This window comes from Coniophora puteana, assembly GCF_000271625.1.
Source record: "Coniophora puteana RWD-64-598 SS2 unplaced genomic scaffold CONPUscaffold_10, whole genome shotgun sequence".
NCBI lineage: Eukaryota > Fungi > Basidiomycota > Agaricomycetes > Boletales > Coniophoraceae > Coniophora > Coniophora puteana.
The window spans coordinates 1,603,246-1,629,135 of NW_006913062.1; the positions used below are offsets into that span (position 1 = coordinate 1,603,246).

Below are 25,890 nucleotides of genomic sequence, written 5' to 3' on the forward strand. Positions count from 1 at the left end.
TGTGGTTGTTCGATAGATGGGGGTGGAGAATCGGTGGAAAAGGTACTTAGACAGGGTAGATTTGGAGCTCGAGGTAGACACGGATCTCAAGCGCGCAATGCTCCTCCGCTTTCTTCGGTACTTGCCGAAACCTTTTCACCATCCATAGACGCTATCACGATGAACTTGCGATGGACAACTTCTCGAGCTCTCCGCAAAAGCTTCTTCCTTTGGATCTTCTTTCTTTTAGGCCTCAGATCTCAAAACTCGGGGCTATGACGATCTCAACGCCATCGGGGGGCTTTGGAATGTCGGGAAGCAGCGAGCTGTGGCAAACGTCGAACAAATTCCAACCCACTCTCAAACTCGCTCACGGACGCCCACCACAGCACTATTATCCCTTTCCGCGCCTTTCCCCCAGCCTAGACCAATCTCTCCCAGTGCCGCTAGCCCCCCGCAGGCGCCTGCCTTCCAACCTCACCGCATACGCTCCTTTCACTCTACATTCTTTCCTCTCAAATACACTATAATCACCATACAATAATCAATGGCCCGCCACCGCCTCGCCACCGCCGCCCTTCCGGCCATCGCGTCCGCCATCTCCGCCCTGTACGCCCTCCGCACGGCGCTCTCCTGGCTTCTGGCACCGTTCTTCTCGTGTCTCGCGCTCGGCGCTACCGAGCCTACACTTCCCCTCCATTCGCATCCGCCCCTTGGGCTAAACCGACACCAGGTCATGCTCAACGCGCAGATGACGCACTACGATGCCTTTCCTTCTGCCGCGGGTACCGTGACCGGGCTCGGGCTCGGGCTGCCAGTGGGTGCGGGAGCACGAATACGCAGCCGGTCGCTCGGATCCGCGCAAGGACTCGGAGACGGTGATCGGTCGTTCGAAACATGTCTATTAAACGGCCTGGAACACTGCGCACCCGGGTCTGAACACGCGCTGCCCATGCCCATGTCCATGCCACAGCCCCGCGCCAATCCGCCCGAGGGCTCTCTGAGCGGCTCGCTCGACGTGCTCTACTCCCGCTCCTTGGACCGCCGGTGGCCTGGCTGCTCATTGACAGGCTGCTGCTCCTCCTCGGGGACGAGCCAGAGCGCTGACACCTCCATCTCCATCTCCACCGACACTGACACAGACGCAGTGAACACGAGCTCCGGCTCTGACTCGGAGGGGGCTACAGCGTGGCGCGATCTGGACACGCCTTCATCGCTCGTGGACTTTTCTGCTCTGCCGCTCTGTGCGACGTCGACGCCCCCTCAGCCTCATTCTCCATGTGCACCGTTCTCCGGTTCTGCGCCCATGCCCGCGCCCATGCCTGGTCGTAATATCCCCATCAGCGCGCCGAAGCCGATTCGCCTGTGCGATGCGCAGATGCTCGGGCCGCTGCTCGGGCCCCGGGGCTCCGAGTCCAGCTCGACGCCGGCGTCGGCCGCGGTGTCGGCGCCCTTGAGCGGCGATGACATGGCACTGGCGCTGGGCAACGTCGACAGCGGGAGCGACGACGACGGTCCCGCGGGCGCGGTTGACACCGGGGAGCCAGCGAGCCCGGACCAAGCGGCTGGGAGCGCGACGGCGCGCGACGTTGGGGACTTTTTCCCGTTGCTTGCGTTTGGCGGGGCGGGCGCTGTGGCTGCTAGTACGCCGAGGGCGCAGAGGGGGTCTGTGTGTGAGTCGATGTCGATGTCTATGCATCTGTCGATGTCCGAGTCGATGCCTGTGTCTACACCGCGCACGGCGCAGCCTATGCTTATGCCCACGCCCGTACCTCGGAGCGCGGACGGGAGGACCCGGTCTGGGCTTGGGCTTGGGCTCTCGGAGGCGGGGAACACGTTGAGTCTGCATTTGGATGCTGTGCTTGGGCTTGGGTCTTCGTCTGCGCCTTCTTCGCCTTCGCCTTCACCTTCACCTTCACCTTCTTCGTCTCGTCCTCCCTCGCCCTCGCCCTCTTCGGATTCTGATTCGTCCACTTCGTTGAGTGCGCCGAGGCTGGCGCGACGCTCGAGTCCGGGGGCGCGGTGGAGGCTGAGTGCCAGTCCGAGTTCCAGCCCGAGTCCGAGGCCGCCGTCGCCTGCAGCGTTGGTTTTAATGGAGAGTGCGCCTATCGTACACGCGAACGCGGATGAGGTTGTCTCCAGGCCCGCCGAGGAGCAGCCGCTGTTGAACGAGAAAGAATCGCGTCCTCCCAGCGAGCTACACCGCACCCCGTCGCCGCACACTGTCTCTCCAATTCCGCCAGTGGACACTGCGTCCCCCGTCGACACGGTCTCTGCTACCCCCGCAAACCAGCCCCACTCTCCGGGCCCTCACTCCCCCTCCTCCTCCGATGACGACGACAAGGGCCCGGGCTCGGAGGAACCAGCCGCACCCACCCTCCCGTCGCCATGGAGCACAGTCTCGCTCGCGCGACACACGAACCTCGAGATGCTGGACGCGCGACTCCGCGCGCCGATCCTGCTCGCTGCTCCGTCCTCGCATTTCTCGCCGTCTCGGTCGTTGTTTGACCTTGGATTGTTTCCGTTTCCGTTTCGGAGTTCGCCGACTGGGTTGGGTTCGCAGATGCAGATGCAGATGCGGGTGGGGGCGCGGGAGTGTGGGGTTGGGCTGGGAGTGGGGCAGGCGGGGGTTCGGGGTGGTGTAAGGGCTGGTGCGGGTGGTTCTGGCTCGCCGTCGCGTGCTGTGACGGCTCCCAGTTTGATTCCTGGGTTATTGAGGACGCCTTCGATGCCGTCGCCTGTGTCGGCGCCGTGTTTCTCTACTCGGTCGTCGAATTCAGCTTCGTCAAATTCGTCGTCGAAGTCGTCGCATACACCGTCCTCGATACCCACGTCCGAAGAATCGTCATGGGAAGCGTGCTCGTTCACGGAGCTCACGCCGTGCGCGCAGTCGTCGCATGACTCCAAACCAATCGATGGCGATGGTGACGCTGATGGTGATGGTGATGGCGCCGTGGGGCTAGGCGACGCGACGACTGTGCGCCGGATGCTGTCCAAGACGCGGAGCTACATGGGCTGGCGGTGGCGGATCTCGTGTCCGGCGTCGATGGAGAGCTTTGAGGTGTTGCCGTCGCCGTGGAGCTGGGAGGGTGCGGGTCGGGGCCGGGGCCGGGGTCGGGGGCGGCGGGATGAGAGGGATGCAGAGGTTGAAGATGGGGATGAGGAAAAGGGTGGAGATGAGGATGAGATTGAGATTGAGATTGATGCCCCTGCTTTCGCCCCGGCGCGCAGGTCGAGCTTGATCTTGGGCTCGAGTCTGGGTCTTGGATGTGGCGAGGACGAAGACGGCTCGGAGGCGGGTACGGATGTCGGCGGGGATACGCACGAGGACGCTAGGCAAGCGCATGGTCGAGAGGAGATGGAGCCGAGCCAAGGTGGTGTTCTCGTTCTCGACTTTCAGCTTCAGGCTAGCAGTTCCGATGGCTCTCTTTGGGACCTGTGTGTGCAGGCGATGGAGGTGTTCGGTGGGTCTGCACCTGCGGACATCGAGGCTGAGGAACATCAGGCAAAGCTTGCCGCTGCTATACGTCCTTTGCAGGTCCAGAAGAATAACGCTTCGGATGAGCATGAGGGCCATGTGCAGGTCGGCGCTCAAGAGCTGGGGACGGGGCTCTGGGCAGACGGGTGTGGGCGGTGGATGTATCATAGGCCCGGCTTTGGGTTTTGAAAAGACATGATTTTGTGGCGTGACCTACTTTTCTTTGTTTGGGATTTCGGTTGGGGAACGGGTCGAGATGATGGAGCGCGGTGAAGTGCCAGTGGGTGGTGCCATTTGGATTGTGTGATGTCATATTAAGCGCGCGTTGAATACCCTGCCGGAGGACACGGAGGTGCATATAGGTGTCGTCATTGAATACCTCGGTTTTAGTATGAAAAGGGTTTCCTGGAAGACGTCGAGGGGAGTTGATGGATATATGCGAAGGTCCGAGCAATGCGGGGGGATCAGACATTGCACGCGGCCGTCATGCGTCGACCAATGGGAGTCGGCGCTCGATAAGCAAAAGGTGCCGTTATCGCACTCGGAATAGTTTGTGGCTGCGGTCCCGTCACTGAACAAGTCATAATGACACTCGTCCTTTTCTCGTTTCTAATAGTCCACTCATTTGCGCAGCCTCTTTTTTGCGCTCTCTGCTTTTTCCTCCGACCTTTTCTCTTCCCGCTCTCGGTGGTGACGCTCCTTGGTGCACCGGAATCGGAATTGGAACACACGGGATGCCGCCCTACCAGCTTCCCATGGCTGCCGCTGCCCTCGTCGGCGTGGCAGGCAGCATCCTTATGCGCTTTGTGACGCGCGAAAAAGAGGGCAAGATTAAGCTTCCCTCCACTGGCGATGATGCGCTCGGTTCTGAAGCAAAAGCGCACGACCCGTTCGACGTTGTGCTGCCCGAGGACCTCATTGACGGATATCCGGTGGAGGAGGACGAGTATTGGGCGCAGGTACGTTTTCATCAACTTCTGTCGCGTTCCGTAGCTAACCCAAAATATGTATGCGCCGCCAGATGCGCCTCTGGAAAGTCTCCATCACCGCCAACCTCGTCGTCATCCTCGCCCTCGAAACCGTCTCCCTCGGCTGGGCCGCCGCCGCCCTCTCCGGTCTCCCAACCGGGGGCGCAGGCACCGACCTCCTCCTCGTCTACCTCTTCCGCACCCTCTACGCCCTATACACCGTCACCCTCGCCGCGGGCGCCGTCCCGCTCACCACCGTGCGCCTGCACCGGAACAGCGTCATCCACCTCGCGGTGCTCACCGCGCTCGCCTTCGCCCTCCAATTCGCCATCTCCATCCTCCCCATCTCGGCTTTATCGCCCGCCGGCTCGTCCGCAGGCGCACTCAGAGCGCTCTGGCACGCTACACTCGTGCTGTACGCGCTCAGCGCGGCGCTGAGCTGGACGATTCCCACCGGCCCGCCGCTGCGCTTCCCGCCCGAACGGGTGTATGCGCCCGCGACCAATAGCAAGACAAGTAATAAGAGTGAGGACAACGTCAGCGGGAGCACAGGCGCGTCCGTGCTCGACTTTATATTGTTCAGCTATACGACGCGGCTCGTGCGGCTCGTGCAGACCGCGGAGTCGCTCGAGATTGGCGATTTGCCGATTTTGCCGGCGAATATGCGCGCGACGTTTCAGTTCCATCGGATGCGCGAGCTGCTAAGGGTGTCGCCGATTGTTACGCGGGGCAAGGGCAAGGGGGATGGCAAGGACGGCGGGAAGAAGGGGACAAGACCGGGCTGGGGCCTCGCGTGGCGCGTGCTGCGCGTGAACGGTGTCGCGTTCGTCGCGGAGATGATTATGACGGCGCTTGCGGCGCCGCTGTGGTTCGCGAGCCCTTTTTTCTTGCAGAAGTTGATCGCGTACCTTGAGAGCGATCCGGAGAGGCTGCATACAGGGTGGGGATGGGTGTATGCGATCGGGCAGCTGGTGTCGCTGTTGGTGGTGCATATGCGTGGGTCCCCTCTCCTTCTCTCTCTTTTGTTGGGCTTCATCGTGTTGATGGTGGACAGTGGCCGCGCAGTTCTTCTCGCTCGCGACGGCGGTGATCGCGATTAGGATCAAGGCGCAGCTGAACACGATTCTGTTCGAGAAGACGCTTGTGAGGAAGGACATTGTGTCGTCTGCTGGGTCGTCCGACTCCAAGGAGGACTCCAAGGATGCGAAGGGCAAGAAGGACTCCAAGGACTCCAAGGACAAGAAGGCAAAGAAGAACAAGGACAAGGACGGGGACGAGGACGAGGAGGCCGAGTTCAGCAGCAAGGCGCAGGTGATGACGCTCATGACGACCGACGTCGACCGCGTCTCCGAGTTCTCGTTCTTTGTGTTTTCGCTCGTCGGTGCGTCCTTTCTCTCCTCCCTCTTCCCTCTTCTGTCCCCGCTCGCTCTTTCCTCCTCTTCCCCCTCCAGTACCCCGCCCAACGCCGAACGCTGACACCAAACCCTCACTCTCGTTTATTCAGACTCCCCAATAGAGCTCGTCGTCGGCACCCTGCTGCTCTACCGGCTCATCGGCGTCTCGTGCTTCTGGGGCCTGCTCGTGATCGTCGTCATGTTCCCGTTCAACACGCTCGCGGGCAAAGTCGTCGTGCGCTTCCAGGACGAGCTGATGAAGGCGAGAGACGAGCGTGTTGCGCTGATGAATGAGGTGCTTGGGGCTATTAGGATGTTGAAGGTACGTTTGCAAAGAACAAAAAATCTCTTCTCGTTTGGCCTTGCGGTCACTGATGTATGATGTGTGATGTAGTTCATGGCCTGGGAACGCCCGTTCGAGAGCAGGATTCTGAGAGTGAGAGAGCGCGAGCTGAAGTACCAGAAGCTCAACTACTGGCTCGAGGTAATCTTTGCCGCCATCTGGTACGCTTTCCCTGTTCGCCCATCATGTTTCCCGCTTATCGAAGACCAGGGACTCTTCGCCGCTGATCGTCACCCTCGTCGCGTTCTGGCACTTTTCCGTCTGGCGCGGCGAGGCGCTCACACCGTCGATCGCGTTCCCGACGATCCTCGTGTTCCAGGAGATGCGGTTCGCATTCAACGCGCTGCCTGAGACGTTTGTCAACATGCTGCAGTCCTTCGTCTCGCTCCGCCGCATCGAGCATTATCTCGAGTTGCCGGAGATCACGCCGGTGCCGCCGTTGGATGTCGGTGGGGACGGGGCGGTGCATGTGTTTGGGCCGCCCGGGGAAAGACAAGGCGAGGGTGTGGAGGGAGAGTATGCGGTGGCGTGCGCGAGCGCGACGGTGACGTGGCCGCAGGACCGGAGCGGCCGAGGCGGGAAAAGCGGAGCGAGCACGCCGTTTGCGCCGTCGACGCCTGGGACGCCCGGTGGCGGGCAGCAGCAGGGCAAGTTCGTGCTGCTGGATATGGACCTGCGGTTCCCCGCGGGGGAGCTGTCGCTCGTGTGCGGGAAGCTCGGGAGCGGGAAGACGTTGCTGTTGCTTGCGCTGCTCGGTGAGGCGGACGTGTTGGCGGGGCAGGTGGTGTGTCCCCGGAGTCCGCCGGATTCGTTGGCGGTGTATGGGCCCAGTGGGGTAAATATGGAGGGCAGGGAGGGGGAGTGGGTTGTTCCAGGGATGTGTGCGTATGTGCCGCAGGTGCGTCTCGTTTCGGCTTCGGTATAGTACCAGTGGTTCACGGGAACGACAGAGCGCGTGGCTCCGCAACGCGAGCATCAAGGACAACATCTTATTCAGCCTGCCGTATGACGAGGAGCGGTACCAGCGCACGCTCGAAGCGTGCGCGCTTATCGCGGACCTCAACATCCTCGAGGACGGCGACGAGTCCGAGATCGGCGAGCGCGGTGTGAACCTCTCTGGCGGACAGAAGGCGCGTGTGTCGCTTGCGCGCGCGGTGTATTCCCGCGCGTCCATCCTGCTGCTGGACGACGTGCTCTCGGCGGTGGACGCGCATACGGCGCACCACCTCTACCACGAGTGCATCAAGGGCGATCTGATGCGGGGCCGCACGGTCGTGCTGGTGTCGCACCACGTGCAGCTGTGTTCGAGCGGCGCCGCGTACGTTGTCGCGCTGGATAATGGGCGGGTGGCGTTCGCGGGTGACAGGCAGGCGTTCCTCGGTACGAGTCTGCTCGGGGATCTGGGCTCGTCTGGCGCGGAGGCGGAGGAGGAGGAGGAGAAGCTGGTGGAGGACAGCGAGAATCTGCCGAGCGGGTCGACGCTGTCTGTGCTCAAGCACGTCGGCGAGTCGACGGACGTGGGCGCGCTTGCGTCCTCCCAGCAGGAGACCGAGGACCCGCCTTCCGAGACGAGCTCTACGGCGTTCACGGAGGACACGGCCAGTGCCACGGCCAACGGGACTCCCAACGGGAACGGTAAAGCGAAGCTCGAGCGGAAGCCTCCGCGCAAGCTCATCGAGGAGGAGAAGCGCGCGGTCGGGCGGGTGAGCAAGGACGTGTGGGCGATGTACGTGCGCGCGTGCGGGAAGCACTGGTACTGGTCCTGGTTCGCGCTCGTCCTCGTTCTCGCGGCGCTGTCGCCCATCGCGGAGTCGTACTGGCTCAAGTCGTGGTCGGGCGCGCCGCCGGAGGAGACGGCGGAGAAGGGGCCGGTGTATTATATTGGTGTTTATGCTGCTGTGAGTGTTTTGGTTTGCGGTATGAGAAGACGATGCTGATTGGTGGGTGTAGCTGACGCTCGCGGGCGTGTTCTTGTCGACGTATCGGTACTTTGTGCTTTGTGAGCCCGCTTCTTTGTTAGGTTTGCGTTGAGCGATTGGTTGCTTACGACGGTGGAATAGACTCGGGCTCGATTCAAGCGTCCACGGTGCTGTACAAACGTAAGCCTCTTCTTCCGGGCATTATGCTTGCTTGACCACGCTGACCCTCGTTACTGAAAGGCCTTCTCGAGTCCGTCCTGTTCGCCAACATCCGCTTCCACGACACTGTCTCGCGCGGAAGGCTGCTCAACCGGTTCGGCAAGGACTTCGAAGGCATCGACAGCAGGCTCTCGGACCACTTTGGGCGCAGCATCATTTTTGCGCTGGCGTTCACCACCATTTTGGTGTCCATCGCGTTCGCGGGCGGTATCCCGTTCGTGCTTGCGGCGTTCGTGCTCGGATATTTCTGCTTCACTGGTGGGTATCTGTCAGTTTATCTGCCAGGGATGGATATGCTGATTGCGATCATGGTTATGTAGTTGCCAAACTTTACAGCCAGGCATCCCGTGATATGCGTCGTCTTGATTCGGTTGCTCGTTCGCCGTTGTATTCGCTGTACGGAGAGACCATCGCTGGTGCGACGGTGCTTCGTGCGTTCGGCGCGTCATCCAAGTTCTTGCGGGATATGTTGACCTGCGTTGATACTGTAAGCTTCACATTCTCGACTGCCAGTCGTTATAAATTTGACTTGTTTTCTTGTTTTGCAGCAAATCAACCCTTCATACTGGCAACTCGGCGTCAACCGTTGGATCTCGGCGCGGTACGACCTCCTCGCAAGCGTGACTGTTGGCCTCGTGGGCATTATCGCCGTCATGACGCCCAGCATCTCCGCCGCGCTTGCGGGCTTCGCGCTCTCGTTCGCGACGCAGATGACGCTCACGCTCCTCTTCCTCGTCCGGCGCTTCGTGGGACTCGAGCAGAGCATGGTCGCGCTCGAGCGCATCAAGGAGTACTCGGAGCTCGCGCAGGAGTCGCCCGAGTTCGTCGAGCCGCGCCCGGCCGCGAGCTGGCCCGACAAGGGCGCGATCAAGTGCGAGGATCTGGTCATCAGATACGCGCCGCAGCTGCCGAATGTGCTGCATAATATCAACTTTGAGGTGCGCCCGGGCGAGAAGGTGGGTATTCTGGGCAGGACGGGATCCGGCAAGAGCACGCTCGCGCTGTCGTTCTTCCGCTTTGTCGAGGCGACCGAAGGGCGGATTCTCGTTGATGGAGTCGATATCGGCAAGATTGGTCTTACCGATTTGAGGAGCAAGCTTACTATCATCCCTCGTAAGCGTTTGGTTGTTTTCTCAAAAGGAGCTCATCTCAATGGCTTCCTTCCAGAGGATCCGACGATTCTGAGCGGAACACTGCGGTCGACGTTGGACGTATTCGACGAGTACGAGGACGCCGAGATCGTATGCCGCTTCCTCTCTATCTTTCGGCTCTAGAGCTAACCTGGCTATACGCAGTACGAGGCCCTCCGTCGTGTGCACCTTATTCCATCGTCCTCTGGCGAAAACACGGAGGCTCAGACGGACATTGAAACTCCTGAGACCATCAACGTGAACGTGTTCAGGAACCTCGAGTCTCCTGTCTCGGAAGGAGGCGAGAACTTCTCGACTGGGTAAGCTGCTCGTTCAAGTCCTGGTACATTACCTTTGCTGACAGTCTTTGAAGCGAGAAGCAGCTCCTTTGCATGGCACGCGCCATCCTCAAGCGCTCCAAGGTGCTCGTCATGGACGAGGCCACCGCGAGCGTCGACTACGCGACGGACGAGTTGATTGGCAAGACGATCAGACAGTGCGTCGCTTGACTTTTCTCCCCGCTGCGTACGTTGCTCACATGAGGGTCCAGGGAATTCGCCAACAGCACGATCCTCACCATCGCTCATCGCTTGAGAACGGTCATTGACTATGATCGAGTTATGCTCCTCGACCAAGGACGCATCGTCGAATTCGACAGGTACGCTTTTTCATCTGCGTGTTTATACGAGTCAAGATAATCTCATGCATCTCGATTTTGTAGTCCCGCAATCCTCCTCGCAGATCCGGAGAGCCAGTTCCACAGCCTGTGCAAGGCAACAGGCAAGAATGAGTTTGCCACACTCAAAAGAATGGCTGGCTTGTAGAGTGCCGTCGACTTGCTGTACATACCACAGTTACTTTTAGATAGATTCTTTTTATGATTTATTTGTTGGCTAGTGTAATTACGCATCCGCGGTGTTGAGAAAATCAGCAAAGTCCTGCTGTAATCTACAGTGTCTACAGAATTCAGCTTTTCAGAGCAATTAATAAGTAATGTCACGAGGTAATGAATCACAGTGCTTGCTACAGGAGCTGGTTCACAACTCCGAGGACGATCTCTGGCATCGACAGATACGGCGAGTGACCGGACGAACAGCGCACTGTTCGTATCGATATTCCAGCGGCGTCATTAGCTCGCTGGACCATCCTCTGCTGCATCGAGATTGAGATTGCTTCGTCCTGCTCGCAGAGAAGATAGGTCACAGGGTGGTGAGCGTACGCGGCTTTCGTGACCGGCGTCGTCGACATCGATACTGGACACGGAACGAGCTCCGATGACCAGAACTTCTGCTCGTCTGCCGGCAGGTCGTTGTAAAAGCTCCATTCTGGATTTGATACAACCGACATGCCGTCGCCCTATGAACGGTCAGCCAAGTACAACTTATCCGGGTGACTGTGGGCATATAACTTACATCGGTCAGGATGCGGTTCATGGGCTGCTCCGCCCGCGCCGACGCGAGCGACTCCCCCATGCGCAAGAGGAAGCCAGAAAGATAGAGCATGTGGACCACGCCGCCGCTCAGACCACGCCCAGCCCGCAGCTTGCGCATGAACTCGGCGTCCGCGCCCTGCTGCGCGGCAACCCCGCCGTACGAGTGCGCGACCACGACGACCTCCTTCCCTTCCCCCTCGACGAGCCGCCGCAGTTCGTCCCTGACGCAGGCGCCGTCCTGGATCGGGCCAGAGGGTGGGGGCTGCCCGATGCTGGGTAAGCGCGGACAGACTGTCTCGTACCCGTGCAACTCGAAGACGTCGCGCACGCGGCGGAAGTGGCGCGGGGTGTGCCATGATCCGTGGACAAAGAGAATAATAGGCTTTCTAGTTGCAGATAGCATATACTGATGATACCAAGGCAAAGTTGGTAGCACTCGGCAATGGGGGGATGACGCAAAAGGAGAAGTTGAACGACGCTGTTCCGCGATGCCTTATGAGCGGATGACGATGTCAGGGGCAGCACAGAGGAGCGGTATGTCACAGCATACAGAGCCAGATGTGAGGGAGCCGAGGCGGCTTGAAACATCATAGACGTCTCTAGATCCGCGGAAGCAAATATCCGAGCCGAAGCCACGAGAGACGGAAGAGGAGGGCAAACAGGAGAGGGAGATAGGGGCAGGACGGCTTGGCCCGGCAGGTACCAACGGAAGGCAGGAATCGTCATCATACTGACTGTTAGGAGGCGCTGGAAACCCTCGGTTTGTAGGAGAGTTCCGCAGGCATGAATATACAGCTCATCCGCTTGGCTTTTATGTGTTGCCCAGGCCAAAGACGTTAAGGAGACGACGTCCCGAGACCGACGTCTGGCCCAGTCATATCAGAGCCTAGACGATATGACAGAAGCACGGACTGTGACGCTCCAAGCTCTGACATCGTCGATATGTGCCCGCCGTCGACAGAGGTCGAGGACTAGGCACTGGAGGCTTGTGAACTTCTGAGGGCAAGCAGACAGATCCCAAAGCCTAATCGACGATGACTTCTGACGATTGGATCATTTCATGGTGAACATGTATCGGCCGCAAGTCACAATGATGATAAGGAGTTAGGAACCGAGCATGATGAGCGACCTGGGCGCTCGAATGAACGCTACGGTAAACTACTCTCCTAAGTCTCCGCACCTTGTTCAGATGCTGTTTAGGGCAGGTCAAAGGCACGAGGTTCCTTTTTCCATCTTCTCTGTCGACCCACATATCTGATTAACATCTGAATAAGCTAGCAATGGCTAGTACTAGCATTGGACAGTCCGATTAACTTGACTACAACGCTCAGCGTTATATCCCAACCATGACGCATCATAGCATTACTGCATCACCCCGAACAACTGCGCGTGTTCAAGCACCTGCCTGGGGCGAATTCGACCTTAATCGCTTTCCGTGGACACTCGCCGAATTTCAGTCACGTCGGAAATCTCTCTCGATCCCATGAGCCAAACGCTCAACACCCCTGAGTCTCTGGAAGCCACCTGAACACCGAATGATACCGCCCGCCGACATCCTCGGCTCAGCGCAGCGCCTTCTATGGCATCCGCTTCTCAAAGCATACTGTAAACTGTGACTCAGGCTACCGAACAAGTGCTGATTGACACCTCCGACATATCCGGCTAGACCATCCTCCTCGCCAGCTCCTGGCGCCTACCTACCAAAAATTACCCTTATAGCTCAGAGTTTCAACACCTACTTCTCACCCTCATCGTCTCTGACGTTTTCCCTTGAAACACAAGACGTTGGCGCAATGCTCAGTACCTGCCACATCCCCGACACCCGCGGCCCTCCGTATCTCAGTAGTACTTCAGTGCTTGTCCTCAAAACGGCGTATACCTGCCAAACCCTGTCCCTGTTTAAATCCGTGTTGATACCGCGGTCGCGTGATCAACGAAGTGATCCAAGTGAATACTTAGCGCGCTTGTCCACGTTCTCATCCTCGCATCTTCACGGACAGGTCTCACACGCCAGGGTTTGTAGGCGCTCCGCTTGTTACATAATTACAGCACCGCACGTCATCTCGACAATCAACATCTTCGCCGCTAAAAGGACTAAATTGACCGCCACGCGTCATGTCAGACTTGCCAGATTGGCAAGGTTGTGGGCGAGCGAGCCTCGCATCAGGGATGACCAGAACAATCCCCTCGAAAATATCTTTTCCTACCGTCGATGTCGCTTGTTTAATATTATGCTACTACACGGCGCACGAATACGAAGCGGAGCCAGTATGTTATAGTTTGCGAGAAACGAACGTAGAGATAGTAGATTTTGTATACACCCCATGTATAGAAGAGGCACATGGCCAACCTGATATTGTACACCAATTGAATCAACTGCTTTTTTCTGTACGCGTGTTATCAAACTATGGTAAAAAGATAGAGAAGTCCGGAGAAGTCCGTGCGCCACCGCGAAACCATCGCATCCCAGATTTAGCCTTCCCCTTGTACTTCCCTGCTGTACGTAGCGCCCCGTGTTTCCGTCGAATGCTCCACCTCCCATAAGCTGAGGCAGAATCTGACAGCGGCCAGAAGAGCATCTGTGCGGGGCCGCCACAGCATGGGAAGGAAGGAGTGTGACCAGGGAGGTACGAACGGTAAGCCGGAGACCTTTTGTTGACAAGCGCCTAGCGCGCTGTCGAGGCGGTGATGCGAAGAGCGGAGATGCGAAACCAGGTGTCCATGGACTCGGGGCCAGAACGGCACGAGTCGAGGCCAGTCAACCCGTATCACGGTCTGTCCAATGCAAGAAATGTGGTGTAGGAAGAGAGAGAGACTGAGAATGAACGAAAGCGAGAATGATGGCGAGAATGTGTTGATGTGATGAAGATTGAAATTGATGAAAGACAGAATACAGATGCCCAAGAAGATACCTTTGCTGGATGATGCGATGATGCGAGATGAATGATCCAAGAGATTCGAAGTGCAAAAAGGAGAGATACGATCAGACCGAAGACAATAAAACGAGACATAGGCGTCTAGTAAGGTGGCCGCTTGAAGTCATCGTTGATAATCTGAGCTTCGGGGTCGTAATCATCGCCCTTGATGATACGCCCAGCCGCGTCGTACTCGGCGACCGGAGTCTCAGATGTGGAATCCCCAAGGTTCTCCATCTATTCAGCAATGTGAGTGGTCGCCGTCAGGATGGGAAGCACGCTCAACAAACCTGAACATGGACGCTGTCTCCGCCTTTCTTCGCCATGGAAGTAGAAAGTGGGCGTAAGGTTGCACTGCGGAAGGCAAGGGTTGATCCACCCGTAGTAGTACCACTGTTACGCATGTCAGCAAAGCAACGAGGTAAAACAGGATCGACTACGCACTTGAACATCTCGGCACCGCGCGTCGTGTAGTTGGTCAGCCGACGAACAGCTCGACATGCTACAATCTATGTGAAGGAAAGTCCACCTCAATCAACGCAAGCACACTAGAACCCGGGCTTACTGTGCTTGCGATGGCAGCGGGTACATTTGCGATGATCGACATGACAGCATTCAGATTGAGAAGCATAAATGTCTACTCACGGATATTAGTCAGAGTGGAAAGTATCATAGGAAGAAGGGTGTTTACCGTCGCAATAAGGTTAGCCAAGAAGCTGTCAAAAATACGTTGAGGGACGATGCCACATTGAATAAAACATATGCACGTACGCGATGACGAAGTAGATCAAACCGTCGCCAAAGATCATGCCAACTAGTCTGGATCGCCCATTAGCAGGGAACGCGAGCTTCCATGCAGTTAAGCAAAGGACGAGGAAGTCGAAGACCATCGAGTAGATGAAGCTAATGGCAAGGATCTCGTTGCTAGTGGACGTGATCTGGCAAGCACCGCCGACCCATTGGGCCTTCAGAAGTATACCTACGCGACGTACATGCATGAGTGGGACGAGAACGGCTATTCCGCAGGACGTACCGTGAAGGAGGAATGACCAGTGGCCGAGGATGATGATGACTAGAAGAACGATGATGTACTTGTTCTGGGACCACACCGCAATACTGGTGGTACATCATCAGCGGGGCCATCCTGACGAGCTAACGTTACGCACGTTCTGAGAGACAAGTTAATGCTTGCCAAACCAATGGCAGCATTACCGAACACCTGGTTGAAGGTGTAGAGCGCTTGACAGTTAACCTCTGTGGTGACATTGAGTGCTATTGCGCTGCATATATGCGCATTAATGAACACATATAGGAGCACTCGGGGCCGAGACACGTACATTCCGATCAACGCAAATAGCAGGCAGTAGCGACCGGCGAAATAAAACATCTACATGGGAGACGGTCAGCATGGACATGATGACAAACGGCGGTGACGCCTACCAATGGCCACTTGAAGCGCTTCTTGCCTGAGATGAACTGCCAGTCGAAGTCAAGTGACGTGGCGAACTCCCACCTATGAGATGTGTGAGCGAGCAAGTAGGGTGAACATGGGTATATGCGCATACATATACAAGCCCAAGAGACAATGCATAAAGCGGTCGAAGGCCACTGCATACGAGAGCAAGAGCGTCAGTTTCCATAACGTCATGCACGACAATGGACCGGATACACACCAGCGTTGGCCGCGATGATGTCGGGGGATTGCCAATTGACCATGGTTGTTGCCTATCGCGGGGGAAGGGGGGGATCGGTGGTTGAGTCAGGAGCGGGACTTGCGGAGGGATGGGTCCAAAATGAAGGCGACTTTATAAACTGGGAGGGGATGCCAAAGAATACGAAGTGGGCTCGGGTGCTTCCATCCGCTGTCAGCTTCAGGCGGCGAGTGCTTGAATGGGCCTTCGATACGATATCCATATCCGTCGACGGGATGTACTCACGTCAGTTTAGCTAACCTTCCGCACTTCGAAGACATCTCGGCCTTCGAGATGTTGGCCAGCTCTTCGGATACATACATATCCCGCATCAACACAAGCAACACGACAAATCCGTGCCTCCGTCTCCCAGATTCGCCTACAATCCCAGCATCGACATAGGAAATTGTAGGTTCATATCCTTATCTTAGCGCACCTCTATAGCCTATATGCCCGTCGGTCCACCTTCCCGTAACACGGTTGGCGCGCTCCGGGTGCTGATTTCGCCCTTACCAAAGAGCGAGGCACGACTTGTCTTTTCGAGACGAGTTACTGATTTTGCAACTTGTCTTTCAGATTGACAGATTTGGTTCCGGCTTCCCAATCGGAGGCAAATTTAGAACCCCGACTGGACATGTCTATCTTTTGCTTCCCCCTCTGATCGGCCACCCAAGTTGAGCGACCTCAAACACCTTGCTCGCCTCTTATTCGTCTACTCTTTATTGAGTGTCTATTGTGGTCTCACTGTCTCACGTGATAAGACACGTCCATATCGCTGCAGCTATGTATGTCTCCGGCCGCGAGCTCGGGGGCCAAAGAGGCTTCATTGAAATCTGGGGAGCTTGACAACGCAACCACGATCGGGGAGCCGTATGTCGTAAACTCTCTATATTTCGCGTTATTAAATTTACGTGCATCACAGATCTGGCGGGCCTGGAATCCATCTGTCCCAAGCTTGCCGTCGGGCCTGCGCCGTTGCAGTGCGCGGCGGCTATAGTGCGTCACAAATCCCGCGGCTGGTTCGGCGATGCTGTCGCATAATCCAACGCATCGCATTGCGCCTGTTCGAAGAAGCTCGCAAGTCGCCAGGACGTACGCGAAGCAGCCGTTCGTCCCATGTGCCCGTGTGCGTCTGCTGAAACCCCTGGCGCTGCAATAGGCTGGCGCTTTCCCGCGAGTTCCGCCGTCGGCACCACTTTCTGATCATCACGAGTTATCACGAGAGACCGGTGTTCAATCGAGTTTCAGAATTGCGGAAAACAGATGAGCAGCTGGGCCCACATTCTCCTCGATGTAAGACGGCTCTCACGGGCTTGAGCGCAAGGTTTGGCTTCGGTGTTTGTTCGAGCTTTGAGGGTGTTCACGTCCTCCTTAGCTTCGCTCAACTCTCTCAATACGAATATCGGATTGCACATCTAAGCTCGGGGCAACAGAATCCCGAACGACGGCTGACCTCAAGCTAAGAAGAAGTCGGCCGTGATGTCACCGTATGGTCATGCGCAGCAACAGTTCGCAGGCCACGGGTTGAGGCAGTAGATCCATGATTTCTGACTTGGATGGTTTAGCCCTCTCAAAAATTTCAAGGGTGGCTTCCCCAGCTCCATACTACAGTACGCTGATGTCAACATTTTCAGTTACCAAACGTTTTGCGTGGCCCTTGACAAGAGGCAGGGTGTTACGACGATCCCTGCCTAAGCCGATGTGCCCAGAGACCGAGATGGCATATAGACGCCCATTTCATAACTGCAAGTGTCGTAAAATTTCAATTCTTCACTGCGCACTGGTGCCTAATGGCGGCGTGGATCTGCGCAAGAAATGTAGACCATAAGGGACGCCGTTCTTCCTTCAGACCGCTCATTTTCCTTAGGCCTAGCCTGTCGGTGTACGTATGCCAGGCTGTGGATGTCGTTACATCTTCTGTCCGTCTTTTACTATAGGGCGTCACTTGGCGACCGCTCCACGCAACCCGCCCAGTTCATTCACAACTTACCGCAAAACAATTTCGTTACTTTGTTCGGTCGCACTTGCTTGTCTTGCGGCTGAAGGCTGTACGCTGACCACGATCGGCGTATGGAACCTTCGAAGTCCACGTGCATATGACCCAACAGACGTCCATTTGATAACTCGACACCGTTGTGTTGAGCGCGACGTCACTTCTTCGCTTCGTGTTCGTCTCAGGCGAAGTCATATTGCGTTGCCCTAAGGCCGAGTCTTTCCTGCCCTAGTCTTGTGCGTATCACCCAACGGACTCGTGCACATGGGACTTGTAAGGTCCCATCACTAAGGTCCACCCTTGGATCAAACCTCAACGTAAAGAGAAAGCCAGATGCCATTTGCGCTCCATCTAAAGTCGCGTATTGTTGATACCCACTCTATTATAATATCCATGTTTCGAAAAAGGTAAAGTCGAAGGACAGAACGTGAAGATCTCCAGGCGGATTCTTCACCATTCCAGTCTATTTCAAGGCTCACCAGCCCAACAGCCAGTCTTCTTGAAGATTTCTCCATTTCAATTGTTAGGGATAGGGTGCCTCGGTGAGGAAGAACATGATCAAGATCAGCTTCTTAATTACACAAGTGCGAGCACAAGATTCACCTTATCTAATATCTAAGAACCATTAATCAGAGATTGATGCGCCTTTATACACGATGTGCCGGTATGATAAGCAAGCACCAAGCAATTCACCTACCGCATCCGTCCCGAATAGCAATCATATCTTCCTTCTTCAAATAGAAGGTGCCAATTCCGCGCATCTTTTCCCCCTTCGTTCTTCGCTTAACCGATCTTAATCCCTTCCGCGAAGTCTGCAAAAATCACGTTGAACGCACGATCTACTCGCACGTTTGGCGCGGAGCAGATCATAGATCCTAGCAGCGGGGACAGCTGAACAAGACACGCGACGCAGGTGATAGGACGAGGATCTACGAGGATTATCGATGCTGATGATAATTTCAATATCCAGGGACCTGTGGATCCTTGCTCTTAGACATCGACGAAGAGTCGAGGGTGTCGCCGCTGTAATTTCACAAATTCTCAGTCCGGCAAGTTGTTGAACATATAGGTTAAGTTATTCCCGTTTTGTATCGCGAATCGTCAGTCAGATGCCTGTGCTAACCAGATATTTATAAACGTCAAACGAGAATAACACCCTTTGTCTCGTTAACGTTACTCGGACTCATCTGACCGTATAATACATACGCATTTATCTATGGTTGAACCACAGCAGAAAAACACTCTAAGCAGTACTTCTCCGCTACTCGTCTCGTAACTGTGAGATCCACTATCATTCTACTCGGTTCACATCTCAAGAAGGTCGAATATTTTTACTGGTCTTGTTACGGAGAAAATATTGTCGCGCACAAGGAGAATACTTGGTGTCTTTCAGCAGTATTCTATTTATACACTCACAAAGCCAGCTTCAGACACAGTTATCACCATAAGCTAACTTGTTCCTAGAACAGCCAAAATTCAGGATGGAAGGTTCTTCTTATCCTCCCTACTATAATTTCGTCAGTGCGACCAACTTCGGTTACATTTCCAAACATTATGTTAAGATATCGATTGTTGCTTGGTGAGTCTTAATAGCTAAGCAATGGCGTCTGACTTTGATGTCCTTAGTGTTTAATAGCTTCTCAAATATTTCTAATCGCTGCTTTCAATATGACAGGTCTAACCTCAACACCTCACAAAGTCCCTGTGGGTTTCGTCGCAGATGCTTGCTCCAAATTAGCTGAGGCCTTTGTTTTTATCATGCTTATGAGTTAAGAAACACGCTCAATGGCATATTCGAACGCAGCACTCTGTTTATCGAAAGCAGGTTTTCTCTTAGTTCAACTCATAATTCTCACAAAACCCTTGAATTCATCAACGTCCAGCTATTTCTCTTCCTGACGAGTATCCCTTGCTGAAGTCACCTGCCATACCCCTCAACGCTGACATGTATTTACTTGACCTATACATGTTCAAGAATGTGCTAAAATTAATAGCTTTGCTCACCCCACCTTGGCGAGAAGGTCGAGATCGCTAATGCTGGAAGCGGAGATGCAGTCGGGCAATACCGTTCAACCCACAAGCAGGGACAACTTCGACCCGTGCCACAGACGTGCAAAGCCGGAAGAGATGAATTGAGTTCGTACTTACCTTCTCTATTTTCTCACGTTTCCCATGCAACACAACTTCGTGGGCTACTCGAAACTATCCAACAACTCGGTGAGCGAAAGACATTCCCCGCTTGTGCTTGGTTCTTCTGTGTCCCTACTTCTCCTTGATACGTGTACCGCTTTCCCTTATCCCTTGATAGTCTGGGCTATCTTGGCCTGGGGCTGGTGTATTTTCTATGGTTTTCAGTGGCGTAATATGGTACAATCAAGTGTAAACGCTACATGCGCGTACCAAGTGGCGATTGACAACGACCATCAAAATCTATAGCATGGTAGCTTCGGCACATCGTCTATGCTCTAAATCCACGCGTGTCCGTCCAGCGCGAATACCGTACGCGCTTCACGTATTCTCTGGTATGTCGTATTTCTGCATCTTAGAAAGCATGTCGCATGTCTCCGCTCCGCGGCACTCCCAACATGTAATACGTCGGCGGCTTCGCCGTCGGGATGAAAGCTACACCTTGTGAAGCAGCTTCATTATCCTCGGACTTTTCGGCATTCTACTCCGTAGCTCTCGACATAAGCTCAGGTCTTCAGATCCCACATTATTATTGATCCTACAACAACGTACGTTATCTCGATCAGCATCACATTCGGTACTCCGGTACGGGCAGCGATGCCCAATTCTCGACTAGCTCGTGGCACGAACGTGACCTCCCGCGTACACACGAACGCTTCCCGGCGGGAGCGAATGTGTTCTCGAGAACAAAGGAGCTGCCGCCTTCATTATGCGCTTCGGCCCACGCGGGGGACACGAGACTTGTATTCATCTTGCCATGACGACGTAATTGTCGAAGCTCAGGCGTTTACCATTGAGTGTTGAGCAGGTCAAGGTTAAGAGTCAGTGACTCAGCGTTCACAGTACGCTCAAGGTGGCGGAAGCAAACGCACGCAATGACATTGGCAGCTCTGATGTCCAGTTGATCGGCGGCCATTGTTCCCGGGACAGGCATTCGATTTATCGATCGCCGCGACTCCACGAGTCATGACGTGTTGATATGCTTTCTCCCGTTGTGGGTGCTCATGCATCCTTTGTATTTAATGCGAGCCGTACACGATCTGTCTTTGAGGATGACAGGAGGTGTCAAGAAGTACAAGGTGTCGAGGTCGAACCTGGTAACTTCAAGTGTCTTGCACTCGAGATCTCAACGCCAGCGCCGAAGTGCCCCCGACGGCGGCAGCGAGGTTTGGCGCGCTCCTCGGTAGTTGCCGCTCTGGGAACAAAGTGCGCGTCAACCTCGCACGCTTTCTCTCAAGCTCCTTGTCCTTTGCTTGCCATTGTGTTATCAAAGAGCACGATTAGATTAGACAAGTGCGCACCCACAACATCGCTTAGCTTACTGACGACAAACCAGCAGCTGCACAGCCTGTGCACTGACATTGCCAAACGACGATGCGAGCAGGACGTGTAGACATTCCGTGGGAGGCTCTCCGTGCATGGCGAGCACAACAGTCCTGAAATTGCAATATGACCGCACCGATGCCACTTGCGGTGGCGCGTGTCAGGTTCTGACGCGGGTGAGCATTGAACAAGATGCACTACGGCGCGAGATGAAGAGACATGAGGCAAGGGTCGGCCAGGCGACGCCGCTCCCGCCGTCTGGCAGTCACGGCCTCGTGCATAAGTGTACTGGATATTTACGGCAGATGACACTTACTTCTGGACTGCATCGAGACTGTATTTCCGCGCCAACGCCCACACTCCCCCACACTCTCGCGATCCATGTCGCGCCACGGTCATCATGAGTTCGCTCCCGTAAACCCGAGCTCATTTCCGGCGTGTATGTTCGTCATGAGCGTGTCGTCATACCGTCTATACACTTCACAGGCAGGTACACGTTGCTAGCGGATATGAGCGAGCACGGGCATCGGTAGCGACGGCGCGGTGGTGACGCGACGCGCGCTACCGACGTTGACCAGGACTTCTGATCTGATCGCGTAGCCGCGAGACTTTGGATACGCACGAGATCTTTCACTTGCAATCTTGCAGAACGTACACTGCCTATCTGCGTCGTTGACAGGTAGTGGCCGCGCGTTGCGTGCCCAATGATCCTCGCACGCTCGCGCGGGGCCGAGTGTATGTATCATCACTATCAGTGCCCCACACAGACACAGGCTTACGTTTGGATGGTGATTGGCGAGGCGGTGGTGGGTAGCTCGCCAAGTTGGGCTTGGGTGGGTGGGGTGCCGTGGGGTAGGATGATACAACTCGGCTTCTGTCGGTCTCGATGCGTCCAGCGGAAGTTGCGAAGCATCGGCGCACAGTATGTTTACCTGAATTCGCGCTGAATGAAAGCAGCCTTCCAATTCCGAGTCTCGCTGACGCTAACCCAAAACATACCAAAGCGAACGTCCCACTTTGAACACACGACAAGTTCGCCGCTGTCAGAGAAGATGAACACAATCATCGATAGATACCAACGAAAGTTTGAGTGTCAGAAATCAATCAGATGCTATACACATACATACATAAATCTACATACCCACACACCCACTGTACCTCGAATTCATATGTGTCAACCGCGACCCCCGCTGAATCCCGCTTCTTCACATTGAAACAGGGCTCTTTGCACGACATCATCACACCAGTCGCGAACGCGCAGTGAAGGAATAAAGGGAAACCCATAAATGGCAACTTCAGCTTCATCGGTGTTCCCGCCCCAGCGAAGCTTCGCGCGTTTCCGCAGGCGGGGTGCGCGGGCCGCCGGGCGGCAAGTATATGTGCGGCAATTCAGGTGGGCACCGGTGGAGCGAGGGAACAAGTCTCAGGATGGGGACGACGACATACATATGAGAGTGCTGTTGCTACAGCGTACGCTGGCTCGTGATCAGCAGATAAGTACTAGGGGACCTGACGGGCGTCGTGAAGGTTAGGTAGCAGCAGAGTACCGTGGGTCGGAGGGCTAGGTGGCAGCGATAGCAGCGCTCCGCGGCGTTTGCTGGAAGTTGGTGAGCGCCGGGCGGGATAAGGAGGAAGCAAAGCGGATGCCAGGGGAGAAGCACGGATTGATGAAAAAGCGTAACGCGTAACGGCTCATCGGTAGTCGTCCGCGTCTCTGTCCGACAGAAAGCATCAGCCCGCCAAGGCACAGCAGGCGCTTCTTCCGTGGCATAGACGCGGCAAAGCAAGACGTTGAGGTTGAATGGACGGAGGACTGTCGAATCGTTGGTGCTTGAATAACGTCAGGTTTGGTTAGATAGTTCAGGCTCGTATATACGTAAACCGCAAAACAGGGCTGGGCACTGAATGGTTTGGCGCCGGCGGAGAAGGGCTCGGAGACTAGAGACCTTGGGAAGTTCTTCGCGCTCTCGGCGATCTTGACATCAGAGAGGGGCCTCGGGATAAGAGAGAAGGGGGGTGAAAAAGTCGGTCAGAACACGGCCGACCAGAGTCCGGCTGTGAAGGCTGCTGATGCCGGATTCAAAAGTGATGGCAAAGTAAAAAAAACGAGAAAAAGAGGAGCCGAGAGTTGTCAAGCCCACTGAGACTGTTTCAAAACCGGTGTCATGCAGCGCTCTGGGTGTTTCGGTTTTCCAGTCAAGCGACCCTCAATTAACGACCCCAGGTTTCCGGCGACATGAGGCAACAAAGTTCAGAGACTCGAGGAGCTTGGTGGCTCGATAATTGAGGAACTGCGGTTGTGATCGTCGCTCACGAGCGCGCGACCCTGCGTAGCGCCCGCGCGGAGGTACGGCGGTGAGCGCACCTACGGCACAACGTGGACGAACATCTTGCATCTGGCCCGCTCGGTAAGCAACCACGATTCTTCGTACGTCCACCGAAAGGAGCTGATCAGGGGTCTTACCGATCGCGATGCACCGCTGACGGCGGATCGTTTCGTTCTGATGCTGACAGAGTGCAGCTCTCGCAAAGCGGCCATCTTGCTCGCTCCCCCTGCGGCGGCCAAAAAATGAGCTGGGGGTCCCGTGCTACAAAGGACGTCCCTGATTCAGATGTCCCTCCCATGATGCAAAACATACGTCTTAAAACTGAGACAAGATTAGACGTACCTCTTCCAGACACCCCACAAGTACAAAGGGAGGCCCAAGGCGGGACCAAAAGCGGAGGCGAATTGTCCTGGGAAAGGAAAGTGTAGGATGCCAAATTTAGGGGCCGAGGACGGTGATTGGGTGGATGAGATGTGAGAGATCCCAGATCGAGCGAGGCGGGGACCGGAGTTGCCTTTCTTGGAGAAAGGAGTGCCTGGTTCAAGGCTATCAATCCCGAGGCTTCTTCATCTTGCTGTCTGTCCGTTTACCATGGCAGCCAAGCAGACGCGTTTGGATGGCAGCTTGAGAGGGATCCCTTGTACGTATAGGCACACGCGCTCCATCCACTCTCAACCAGCAATATAAACCCGTCCTTGTTTTTTTCACCGCCGTCTCCATCCTGTCCTATCCCTCTCCCCCGGGTGGTACGGTAGCATCAACTTGGCAGTGCTCCTCCTAGCCTTAGTCCCTCCTTCGTCCTCCTCCAACCACCCTTGTCTATTTCTGTCTTCTTTCGCCCAACATGACCGACTGGTCGTCACAAGCAGAGCTTATGCAGGACACTCGTAAGTAACGCGTTGCCCTTCGCGACCGATAGCCGCTGACCTCTTTGGACAGAGGTCTTCATTAAGCTCCAGCATGCCCTTCTCGGTCTTTACGCGTGCGTGATAGTCTTTCTTGATCGATGGCGACGAACAGCGTTCTGACCTCCGTATGATGCTTTTAGTTGGGAGTTCATAATCTCTCTCGATTTCGACTGGGCGGTCCTCACGGGCAAGAAGAAGTTCAGATGGCCCCTCTGCTTCTACTTTGCTGGTCGCTACCTCCTTCTCTTCGCCCTTATTGGCATGTAAGTGATTATCTACACCTATACTTATTTATAAGACTAACTCGATTAAAAGTGCCATCGCTCTGGACACCACGAAGCCCATCAACTGTCAAGCACTGTATGCATTTCTCCAGTTTGCCGGGGACGCAGCCGTTGGTATGGCCAGTATCAACCTATCTCTTCGGACGTGAGTCTCCTTCTTCATTCCTTGCCACTCATTGTCTTAGATAATCGTTTCAGTATCGCTATCTGGTCGCGTAACAAATACATCATTGGTCTCCTCCTCGTCATCATCCTCGGACACTGGTCGCTCATCCTCCAAGGCGTCCTCCTCAAGGCCGCCTATTTCCCGGGCGAGGGCTGCGCGATCACGGACTCGAATACGACGGTCCTCAGCGCGACGTTCATCTACTCAATGTGCTTCGACCTGATCGTGCTCTGCCTCTCAACGTACAAGCTCGCGTGGGAACCCCGCCGCAAGCAGATGGGCGCGCAGAGCCAGCTCGTCAAGATGATCTTCGCTGACGGCCTCGTGTACTTCTTCATTGCGTTCGTGGCCAACGCGATCGCGACCGTGTTCATGATCATGAACTGGAATGCGATCATGAGCGTCATCTTCAATGTGCCCGCCGCGATCGCGTCAACGATCGTCGCGTCGCGCGTTGTTCGTCGGCTCACGAACTTCAGGCTCACTGGTCCCGAGATCTAGTGCGTACCTTTTCGCTCCCTCTCCGCCCCTTTGCGCCCTGTACTGATAAGCGTTGATCCGCAGCTCGAACTCGCAACAACAGCCCACCTCCAACCTCGCGTTCAGCGGCGCCAACGGCGTCTCGCGCACGGTTGTCCGCAGCGCATCGACCAAGGTCGGCCCGCGGATCACGGGCCCGACGAGCGTGCACGTCGAGATGGAGACGTTCACCCGCGCGGAGAACATGGACATCGAGGCATACCCGCACCACATGGCCGCGATGGAGCAGCAGCACGCTGTGCCGATGGGCGTCGTCGCCGGCGGGCACGACTTCCGCGAGAAGGAGGGCTCGGAGGCGAGCTACGAGGACGATATCAAGGCCGGGCATGGACTCTAAGCATAGGCTGAGGGTGTCTTTGCCTTTCCTTCCTTTGGTCTGGCTTCGACGTGTCCTGCCCACCTTGGTAACCTGGCACCTGGCGTTGGATAAAGCGCGCCGCGGGGAGCGGTGTGCCCGAATATAGAAGGACTGTCTCGCAGATGTTAATCCTTTGTAGCATAGCATAAACTTAAGTATACCCAGGGGGAACCACCGGTTGAAGACACAAATTCAGGGGGGTTTAGTTGACTCGTATTTCATTCGTCGCTTGCACTTGCATCTCACATCTCTGTCATCTGATCATTTACACGCGCATTCATTCATTCATTCTCGATTCACCTTCGTTTCACCTGCCTTTGCACTTTACTTTTTATC

At 55.7% G+C, this 25,890-nt stretch overlaps 6 protein-coding genes across 6 annotated transcripts; 3 read left to right on the forward strand and 3 right to left on the reverse strand.

The window, feature by feature from the left end:
- Positions 1-467: 467 nt before the first annotated feature.
- CONPUDRAFT_167601 (uncharacterized protein) lies at positions 468-3,820 on the forward strand. Its single transcript, XM_007773437.1, has one exon. It carries the CDS (start codon positions 527-529, stop codon positions 3,644-3,646), a length of 3,120 nt encoding a protein of 1,039 aa, XP_007771627.1. The 5' UTR covers positions 468-526; the 3' UTR covers positions 3,647-3,820.
- Positions 3,821-4,101: 281 nt separating this feature from the next.
- CONPUDRAFT_83954 (multidrug resistance-associated ABC transporter) lies at positions 4,102-10,434 on the forward strand. Its single transcript, XM_007773438.1, has 17 exons — positions 4,102-4,416; positions 4,479-5,421; positions 5,480-5,806; positions 5,930-6,141; positions 6,214-6,323; positions 6,373-7,060; positions 7,113-8,060; positions 8,113-8,161; positions 8,223-8,261; positions 8,322-8,558; positions 8,621-8,787; positions 8,849-9,413; positions 9,468-9,541; positions 9,596-9,750; positions 9,804-9,926; positions 9,981-10,088; positions 10,152-10,434. Exons 1-17 carry the CDS (start codon positions 4,192-4,194, stop codon positions 10,252-10,254), a joined length of 5,073 nt encoding a protein of 1,690 aa, XP_007771628.1. The 5' UTR covers positions 4,102-4,191; the 3' UTR covers positions 10,255-10,434.
- Positions 10,435-10,453: 19 nt separating this feature from the next.
- On the reverse strand, positions 10,454-11,265 carry CONPUDRAFT_156601 (alpha beta-hydrolase; the record flags this gene model as incomplete). The annotated part of the gene is made up of 2 exons (XM_007773439.1): positions 10,454-10,786; positions 10,843-11,265. The coding sequence occupies 2 exons, from the start codon at positions 11,263-11,265 to the stop codon at positions 10,454-10,456; spliced, it is 756 nt and encodes a 251-aa protein (XP_007771629.1).
- A 1,879-nt stretch (positions 11,266-13,144) lies between these two features.
- Positions 13,145-15,493, reverse strand: CONPUDRAFT_167603 (uncharacterized protein; the record flags this gene model as incomplete). Its single annotated transcript, XM_007773440.1, has 12 exons — positions 13,145-14,014; positions 14,068-14,170; positions 14,222-14,286; positions 14,343-14,414; positions 14,469-14,493; positions 14,549-14,756; positions 14,811-14,893; positions 14,944-15,057; positions 15,115-15,164; positions 15,218-15,290; positions 15,343-15,385; positions 15,451-15,493. 12 exons carry the CDS (start codon positions 15,491-15,493, stop codon positions 13,880-13,882), a joined length of 1,014 nt encoding a protein of 337 aa, XP_007771630.1. The 3' UTR covers positions 13,145-13,879.
- Positions 15,494-20,751: 5,258 nt separating this feature from the next.
- Positions 20,752-22,095, reverse strand: CONPUDRAFT_145785 (uncharacterized protein; the record flags this gene model as incomplete). The annotated part of the gene is made up of 3 exons (XM_007773441.1): positions 21,288-22,095; positions 21,009-21,168; positions 20,752-20,900 (listed from the first exon to the last, which is right to left on the reverse strand). Exons 1-3 carry the CDS (start codon positions 21,399-21,401, stop codon positions 20,752-20,754), a joined length of 423 nt encoding a protein of 140 aa, XP_007771631.1. The 5' UTR covers positions 21,402-22,095.
- A 2,047-nt stretch (positions 22,096-24,142) lies between these two features.
- On the forward strand, positions 24,143-25,157 carry CONPUDRAFT_60653 (uncharacterized protein; the record flags this gene model as incomplete). Its single annotated transcript, XM_007772926.1, has 5 exons — positions 24,143-24,185; positions 24,238-24,280; positions 24,347-24,469; positions 24,522-24,635; positions 24,689-25,157. The coding sequence occupies 5 exons, from the start codon at positions 24,143-24,145 to the stop codon at positions 25,155-25,157; spliced, it is 792 nt and encodes a 263-aa protein (XP_007771116.1).
- Between the last annotated feature and the right edge of the window lie 733 nt (positions 25,158-25,890).

What these genes read in the sequence shown, in the direction of transcription:
- CONPUDRAFT_167601 (XM_007773437.1), top strand. Translation starts at nt 527, where the DNA reads ATGGCCCGCCACCGCCTCGCCACCGCCGCCCTTCCGGCCATCGCGTCC.
- CONPUDRAFT_83954 (XM_007773438.1), top strand. Translation starts at nt 4,192, where the DNA reads ATGCCGCCCTACCAGCTTCCCATGGCTGCCGCTGCCCTCGTCGGCGTG. An exon ending in CTTTGTGTTTTCGCTCGTCG is followed by an intron (nt 5,807 to 5,929) that starts GTGCGTCCTTTC and finishes TCGTTTATTCAG; the next exon opens with ACTCCCCAATAGAGCTCGTC. An exon ending in ATTGGCAAGACGATCAGACA is followed by an intron (nt 9,927 to 9,980) that starts GTGCGTCGCTTG and finishes ATGAGGGTCCAG; the next exon opens with GGAATTCGCCAACAGCACGA.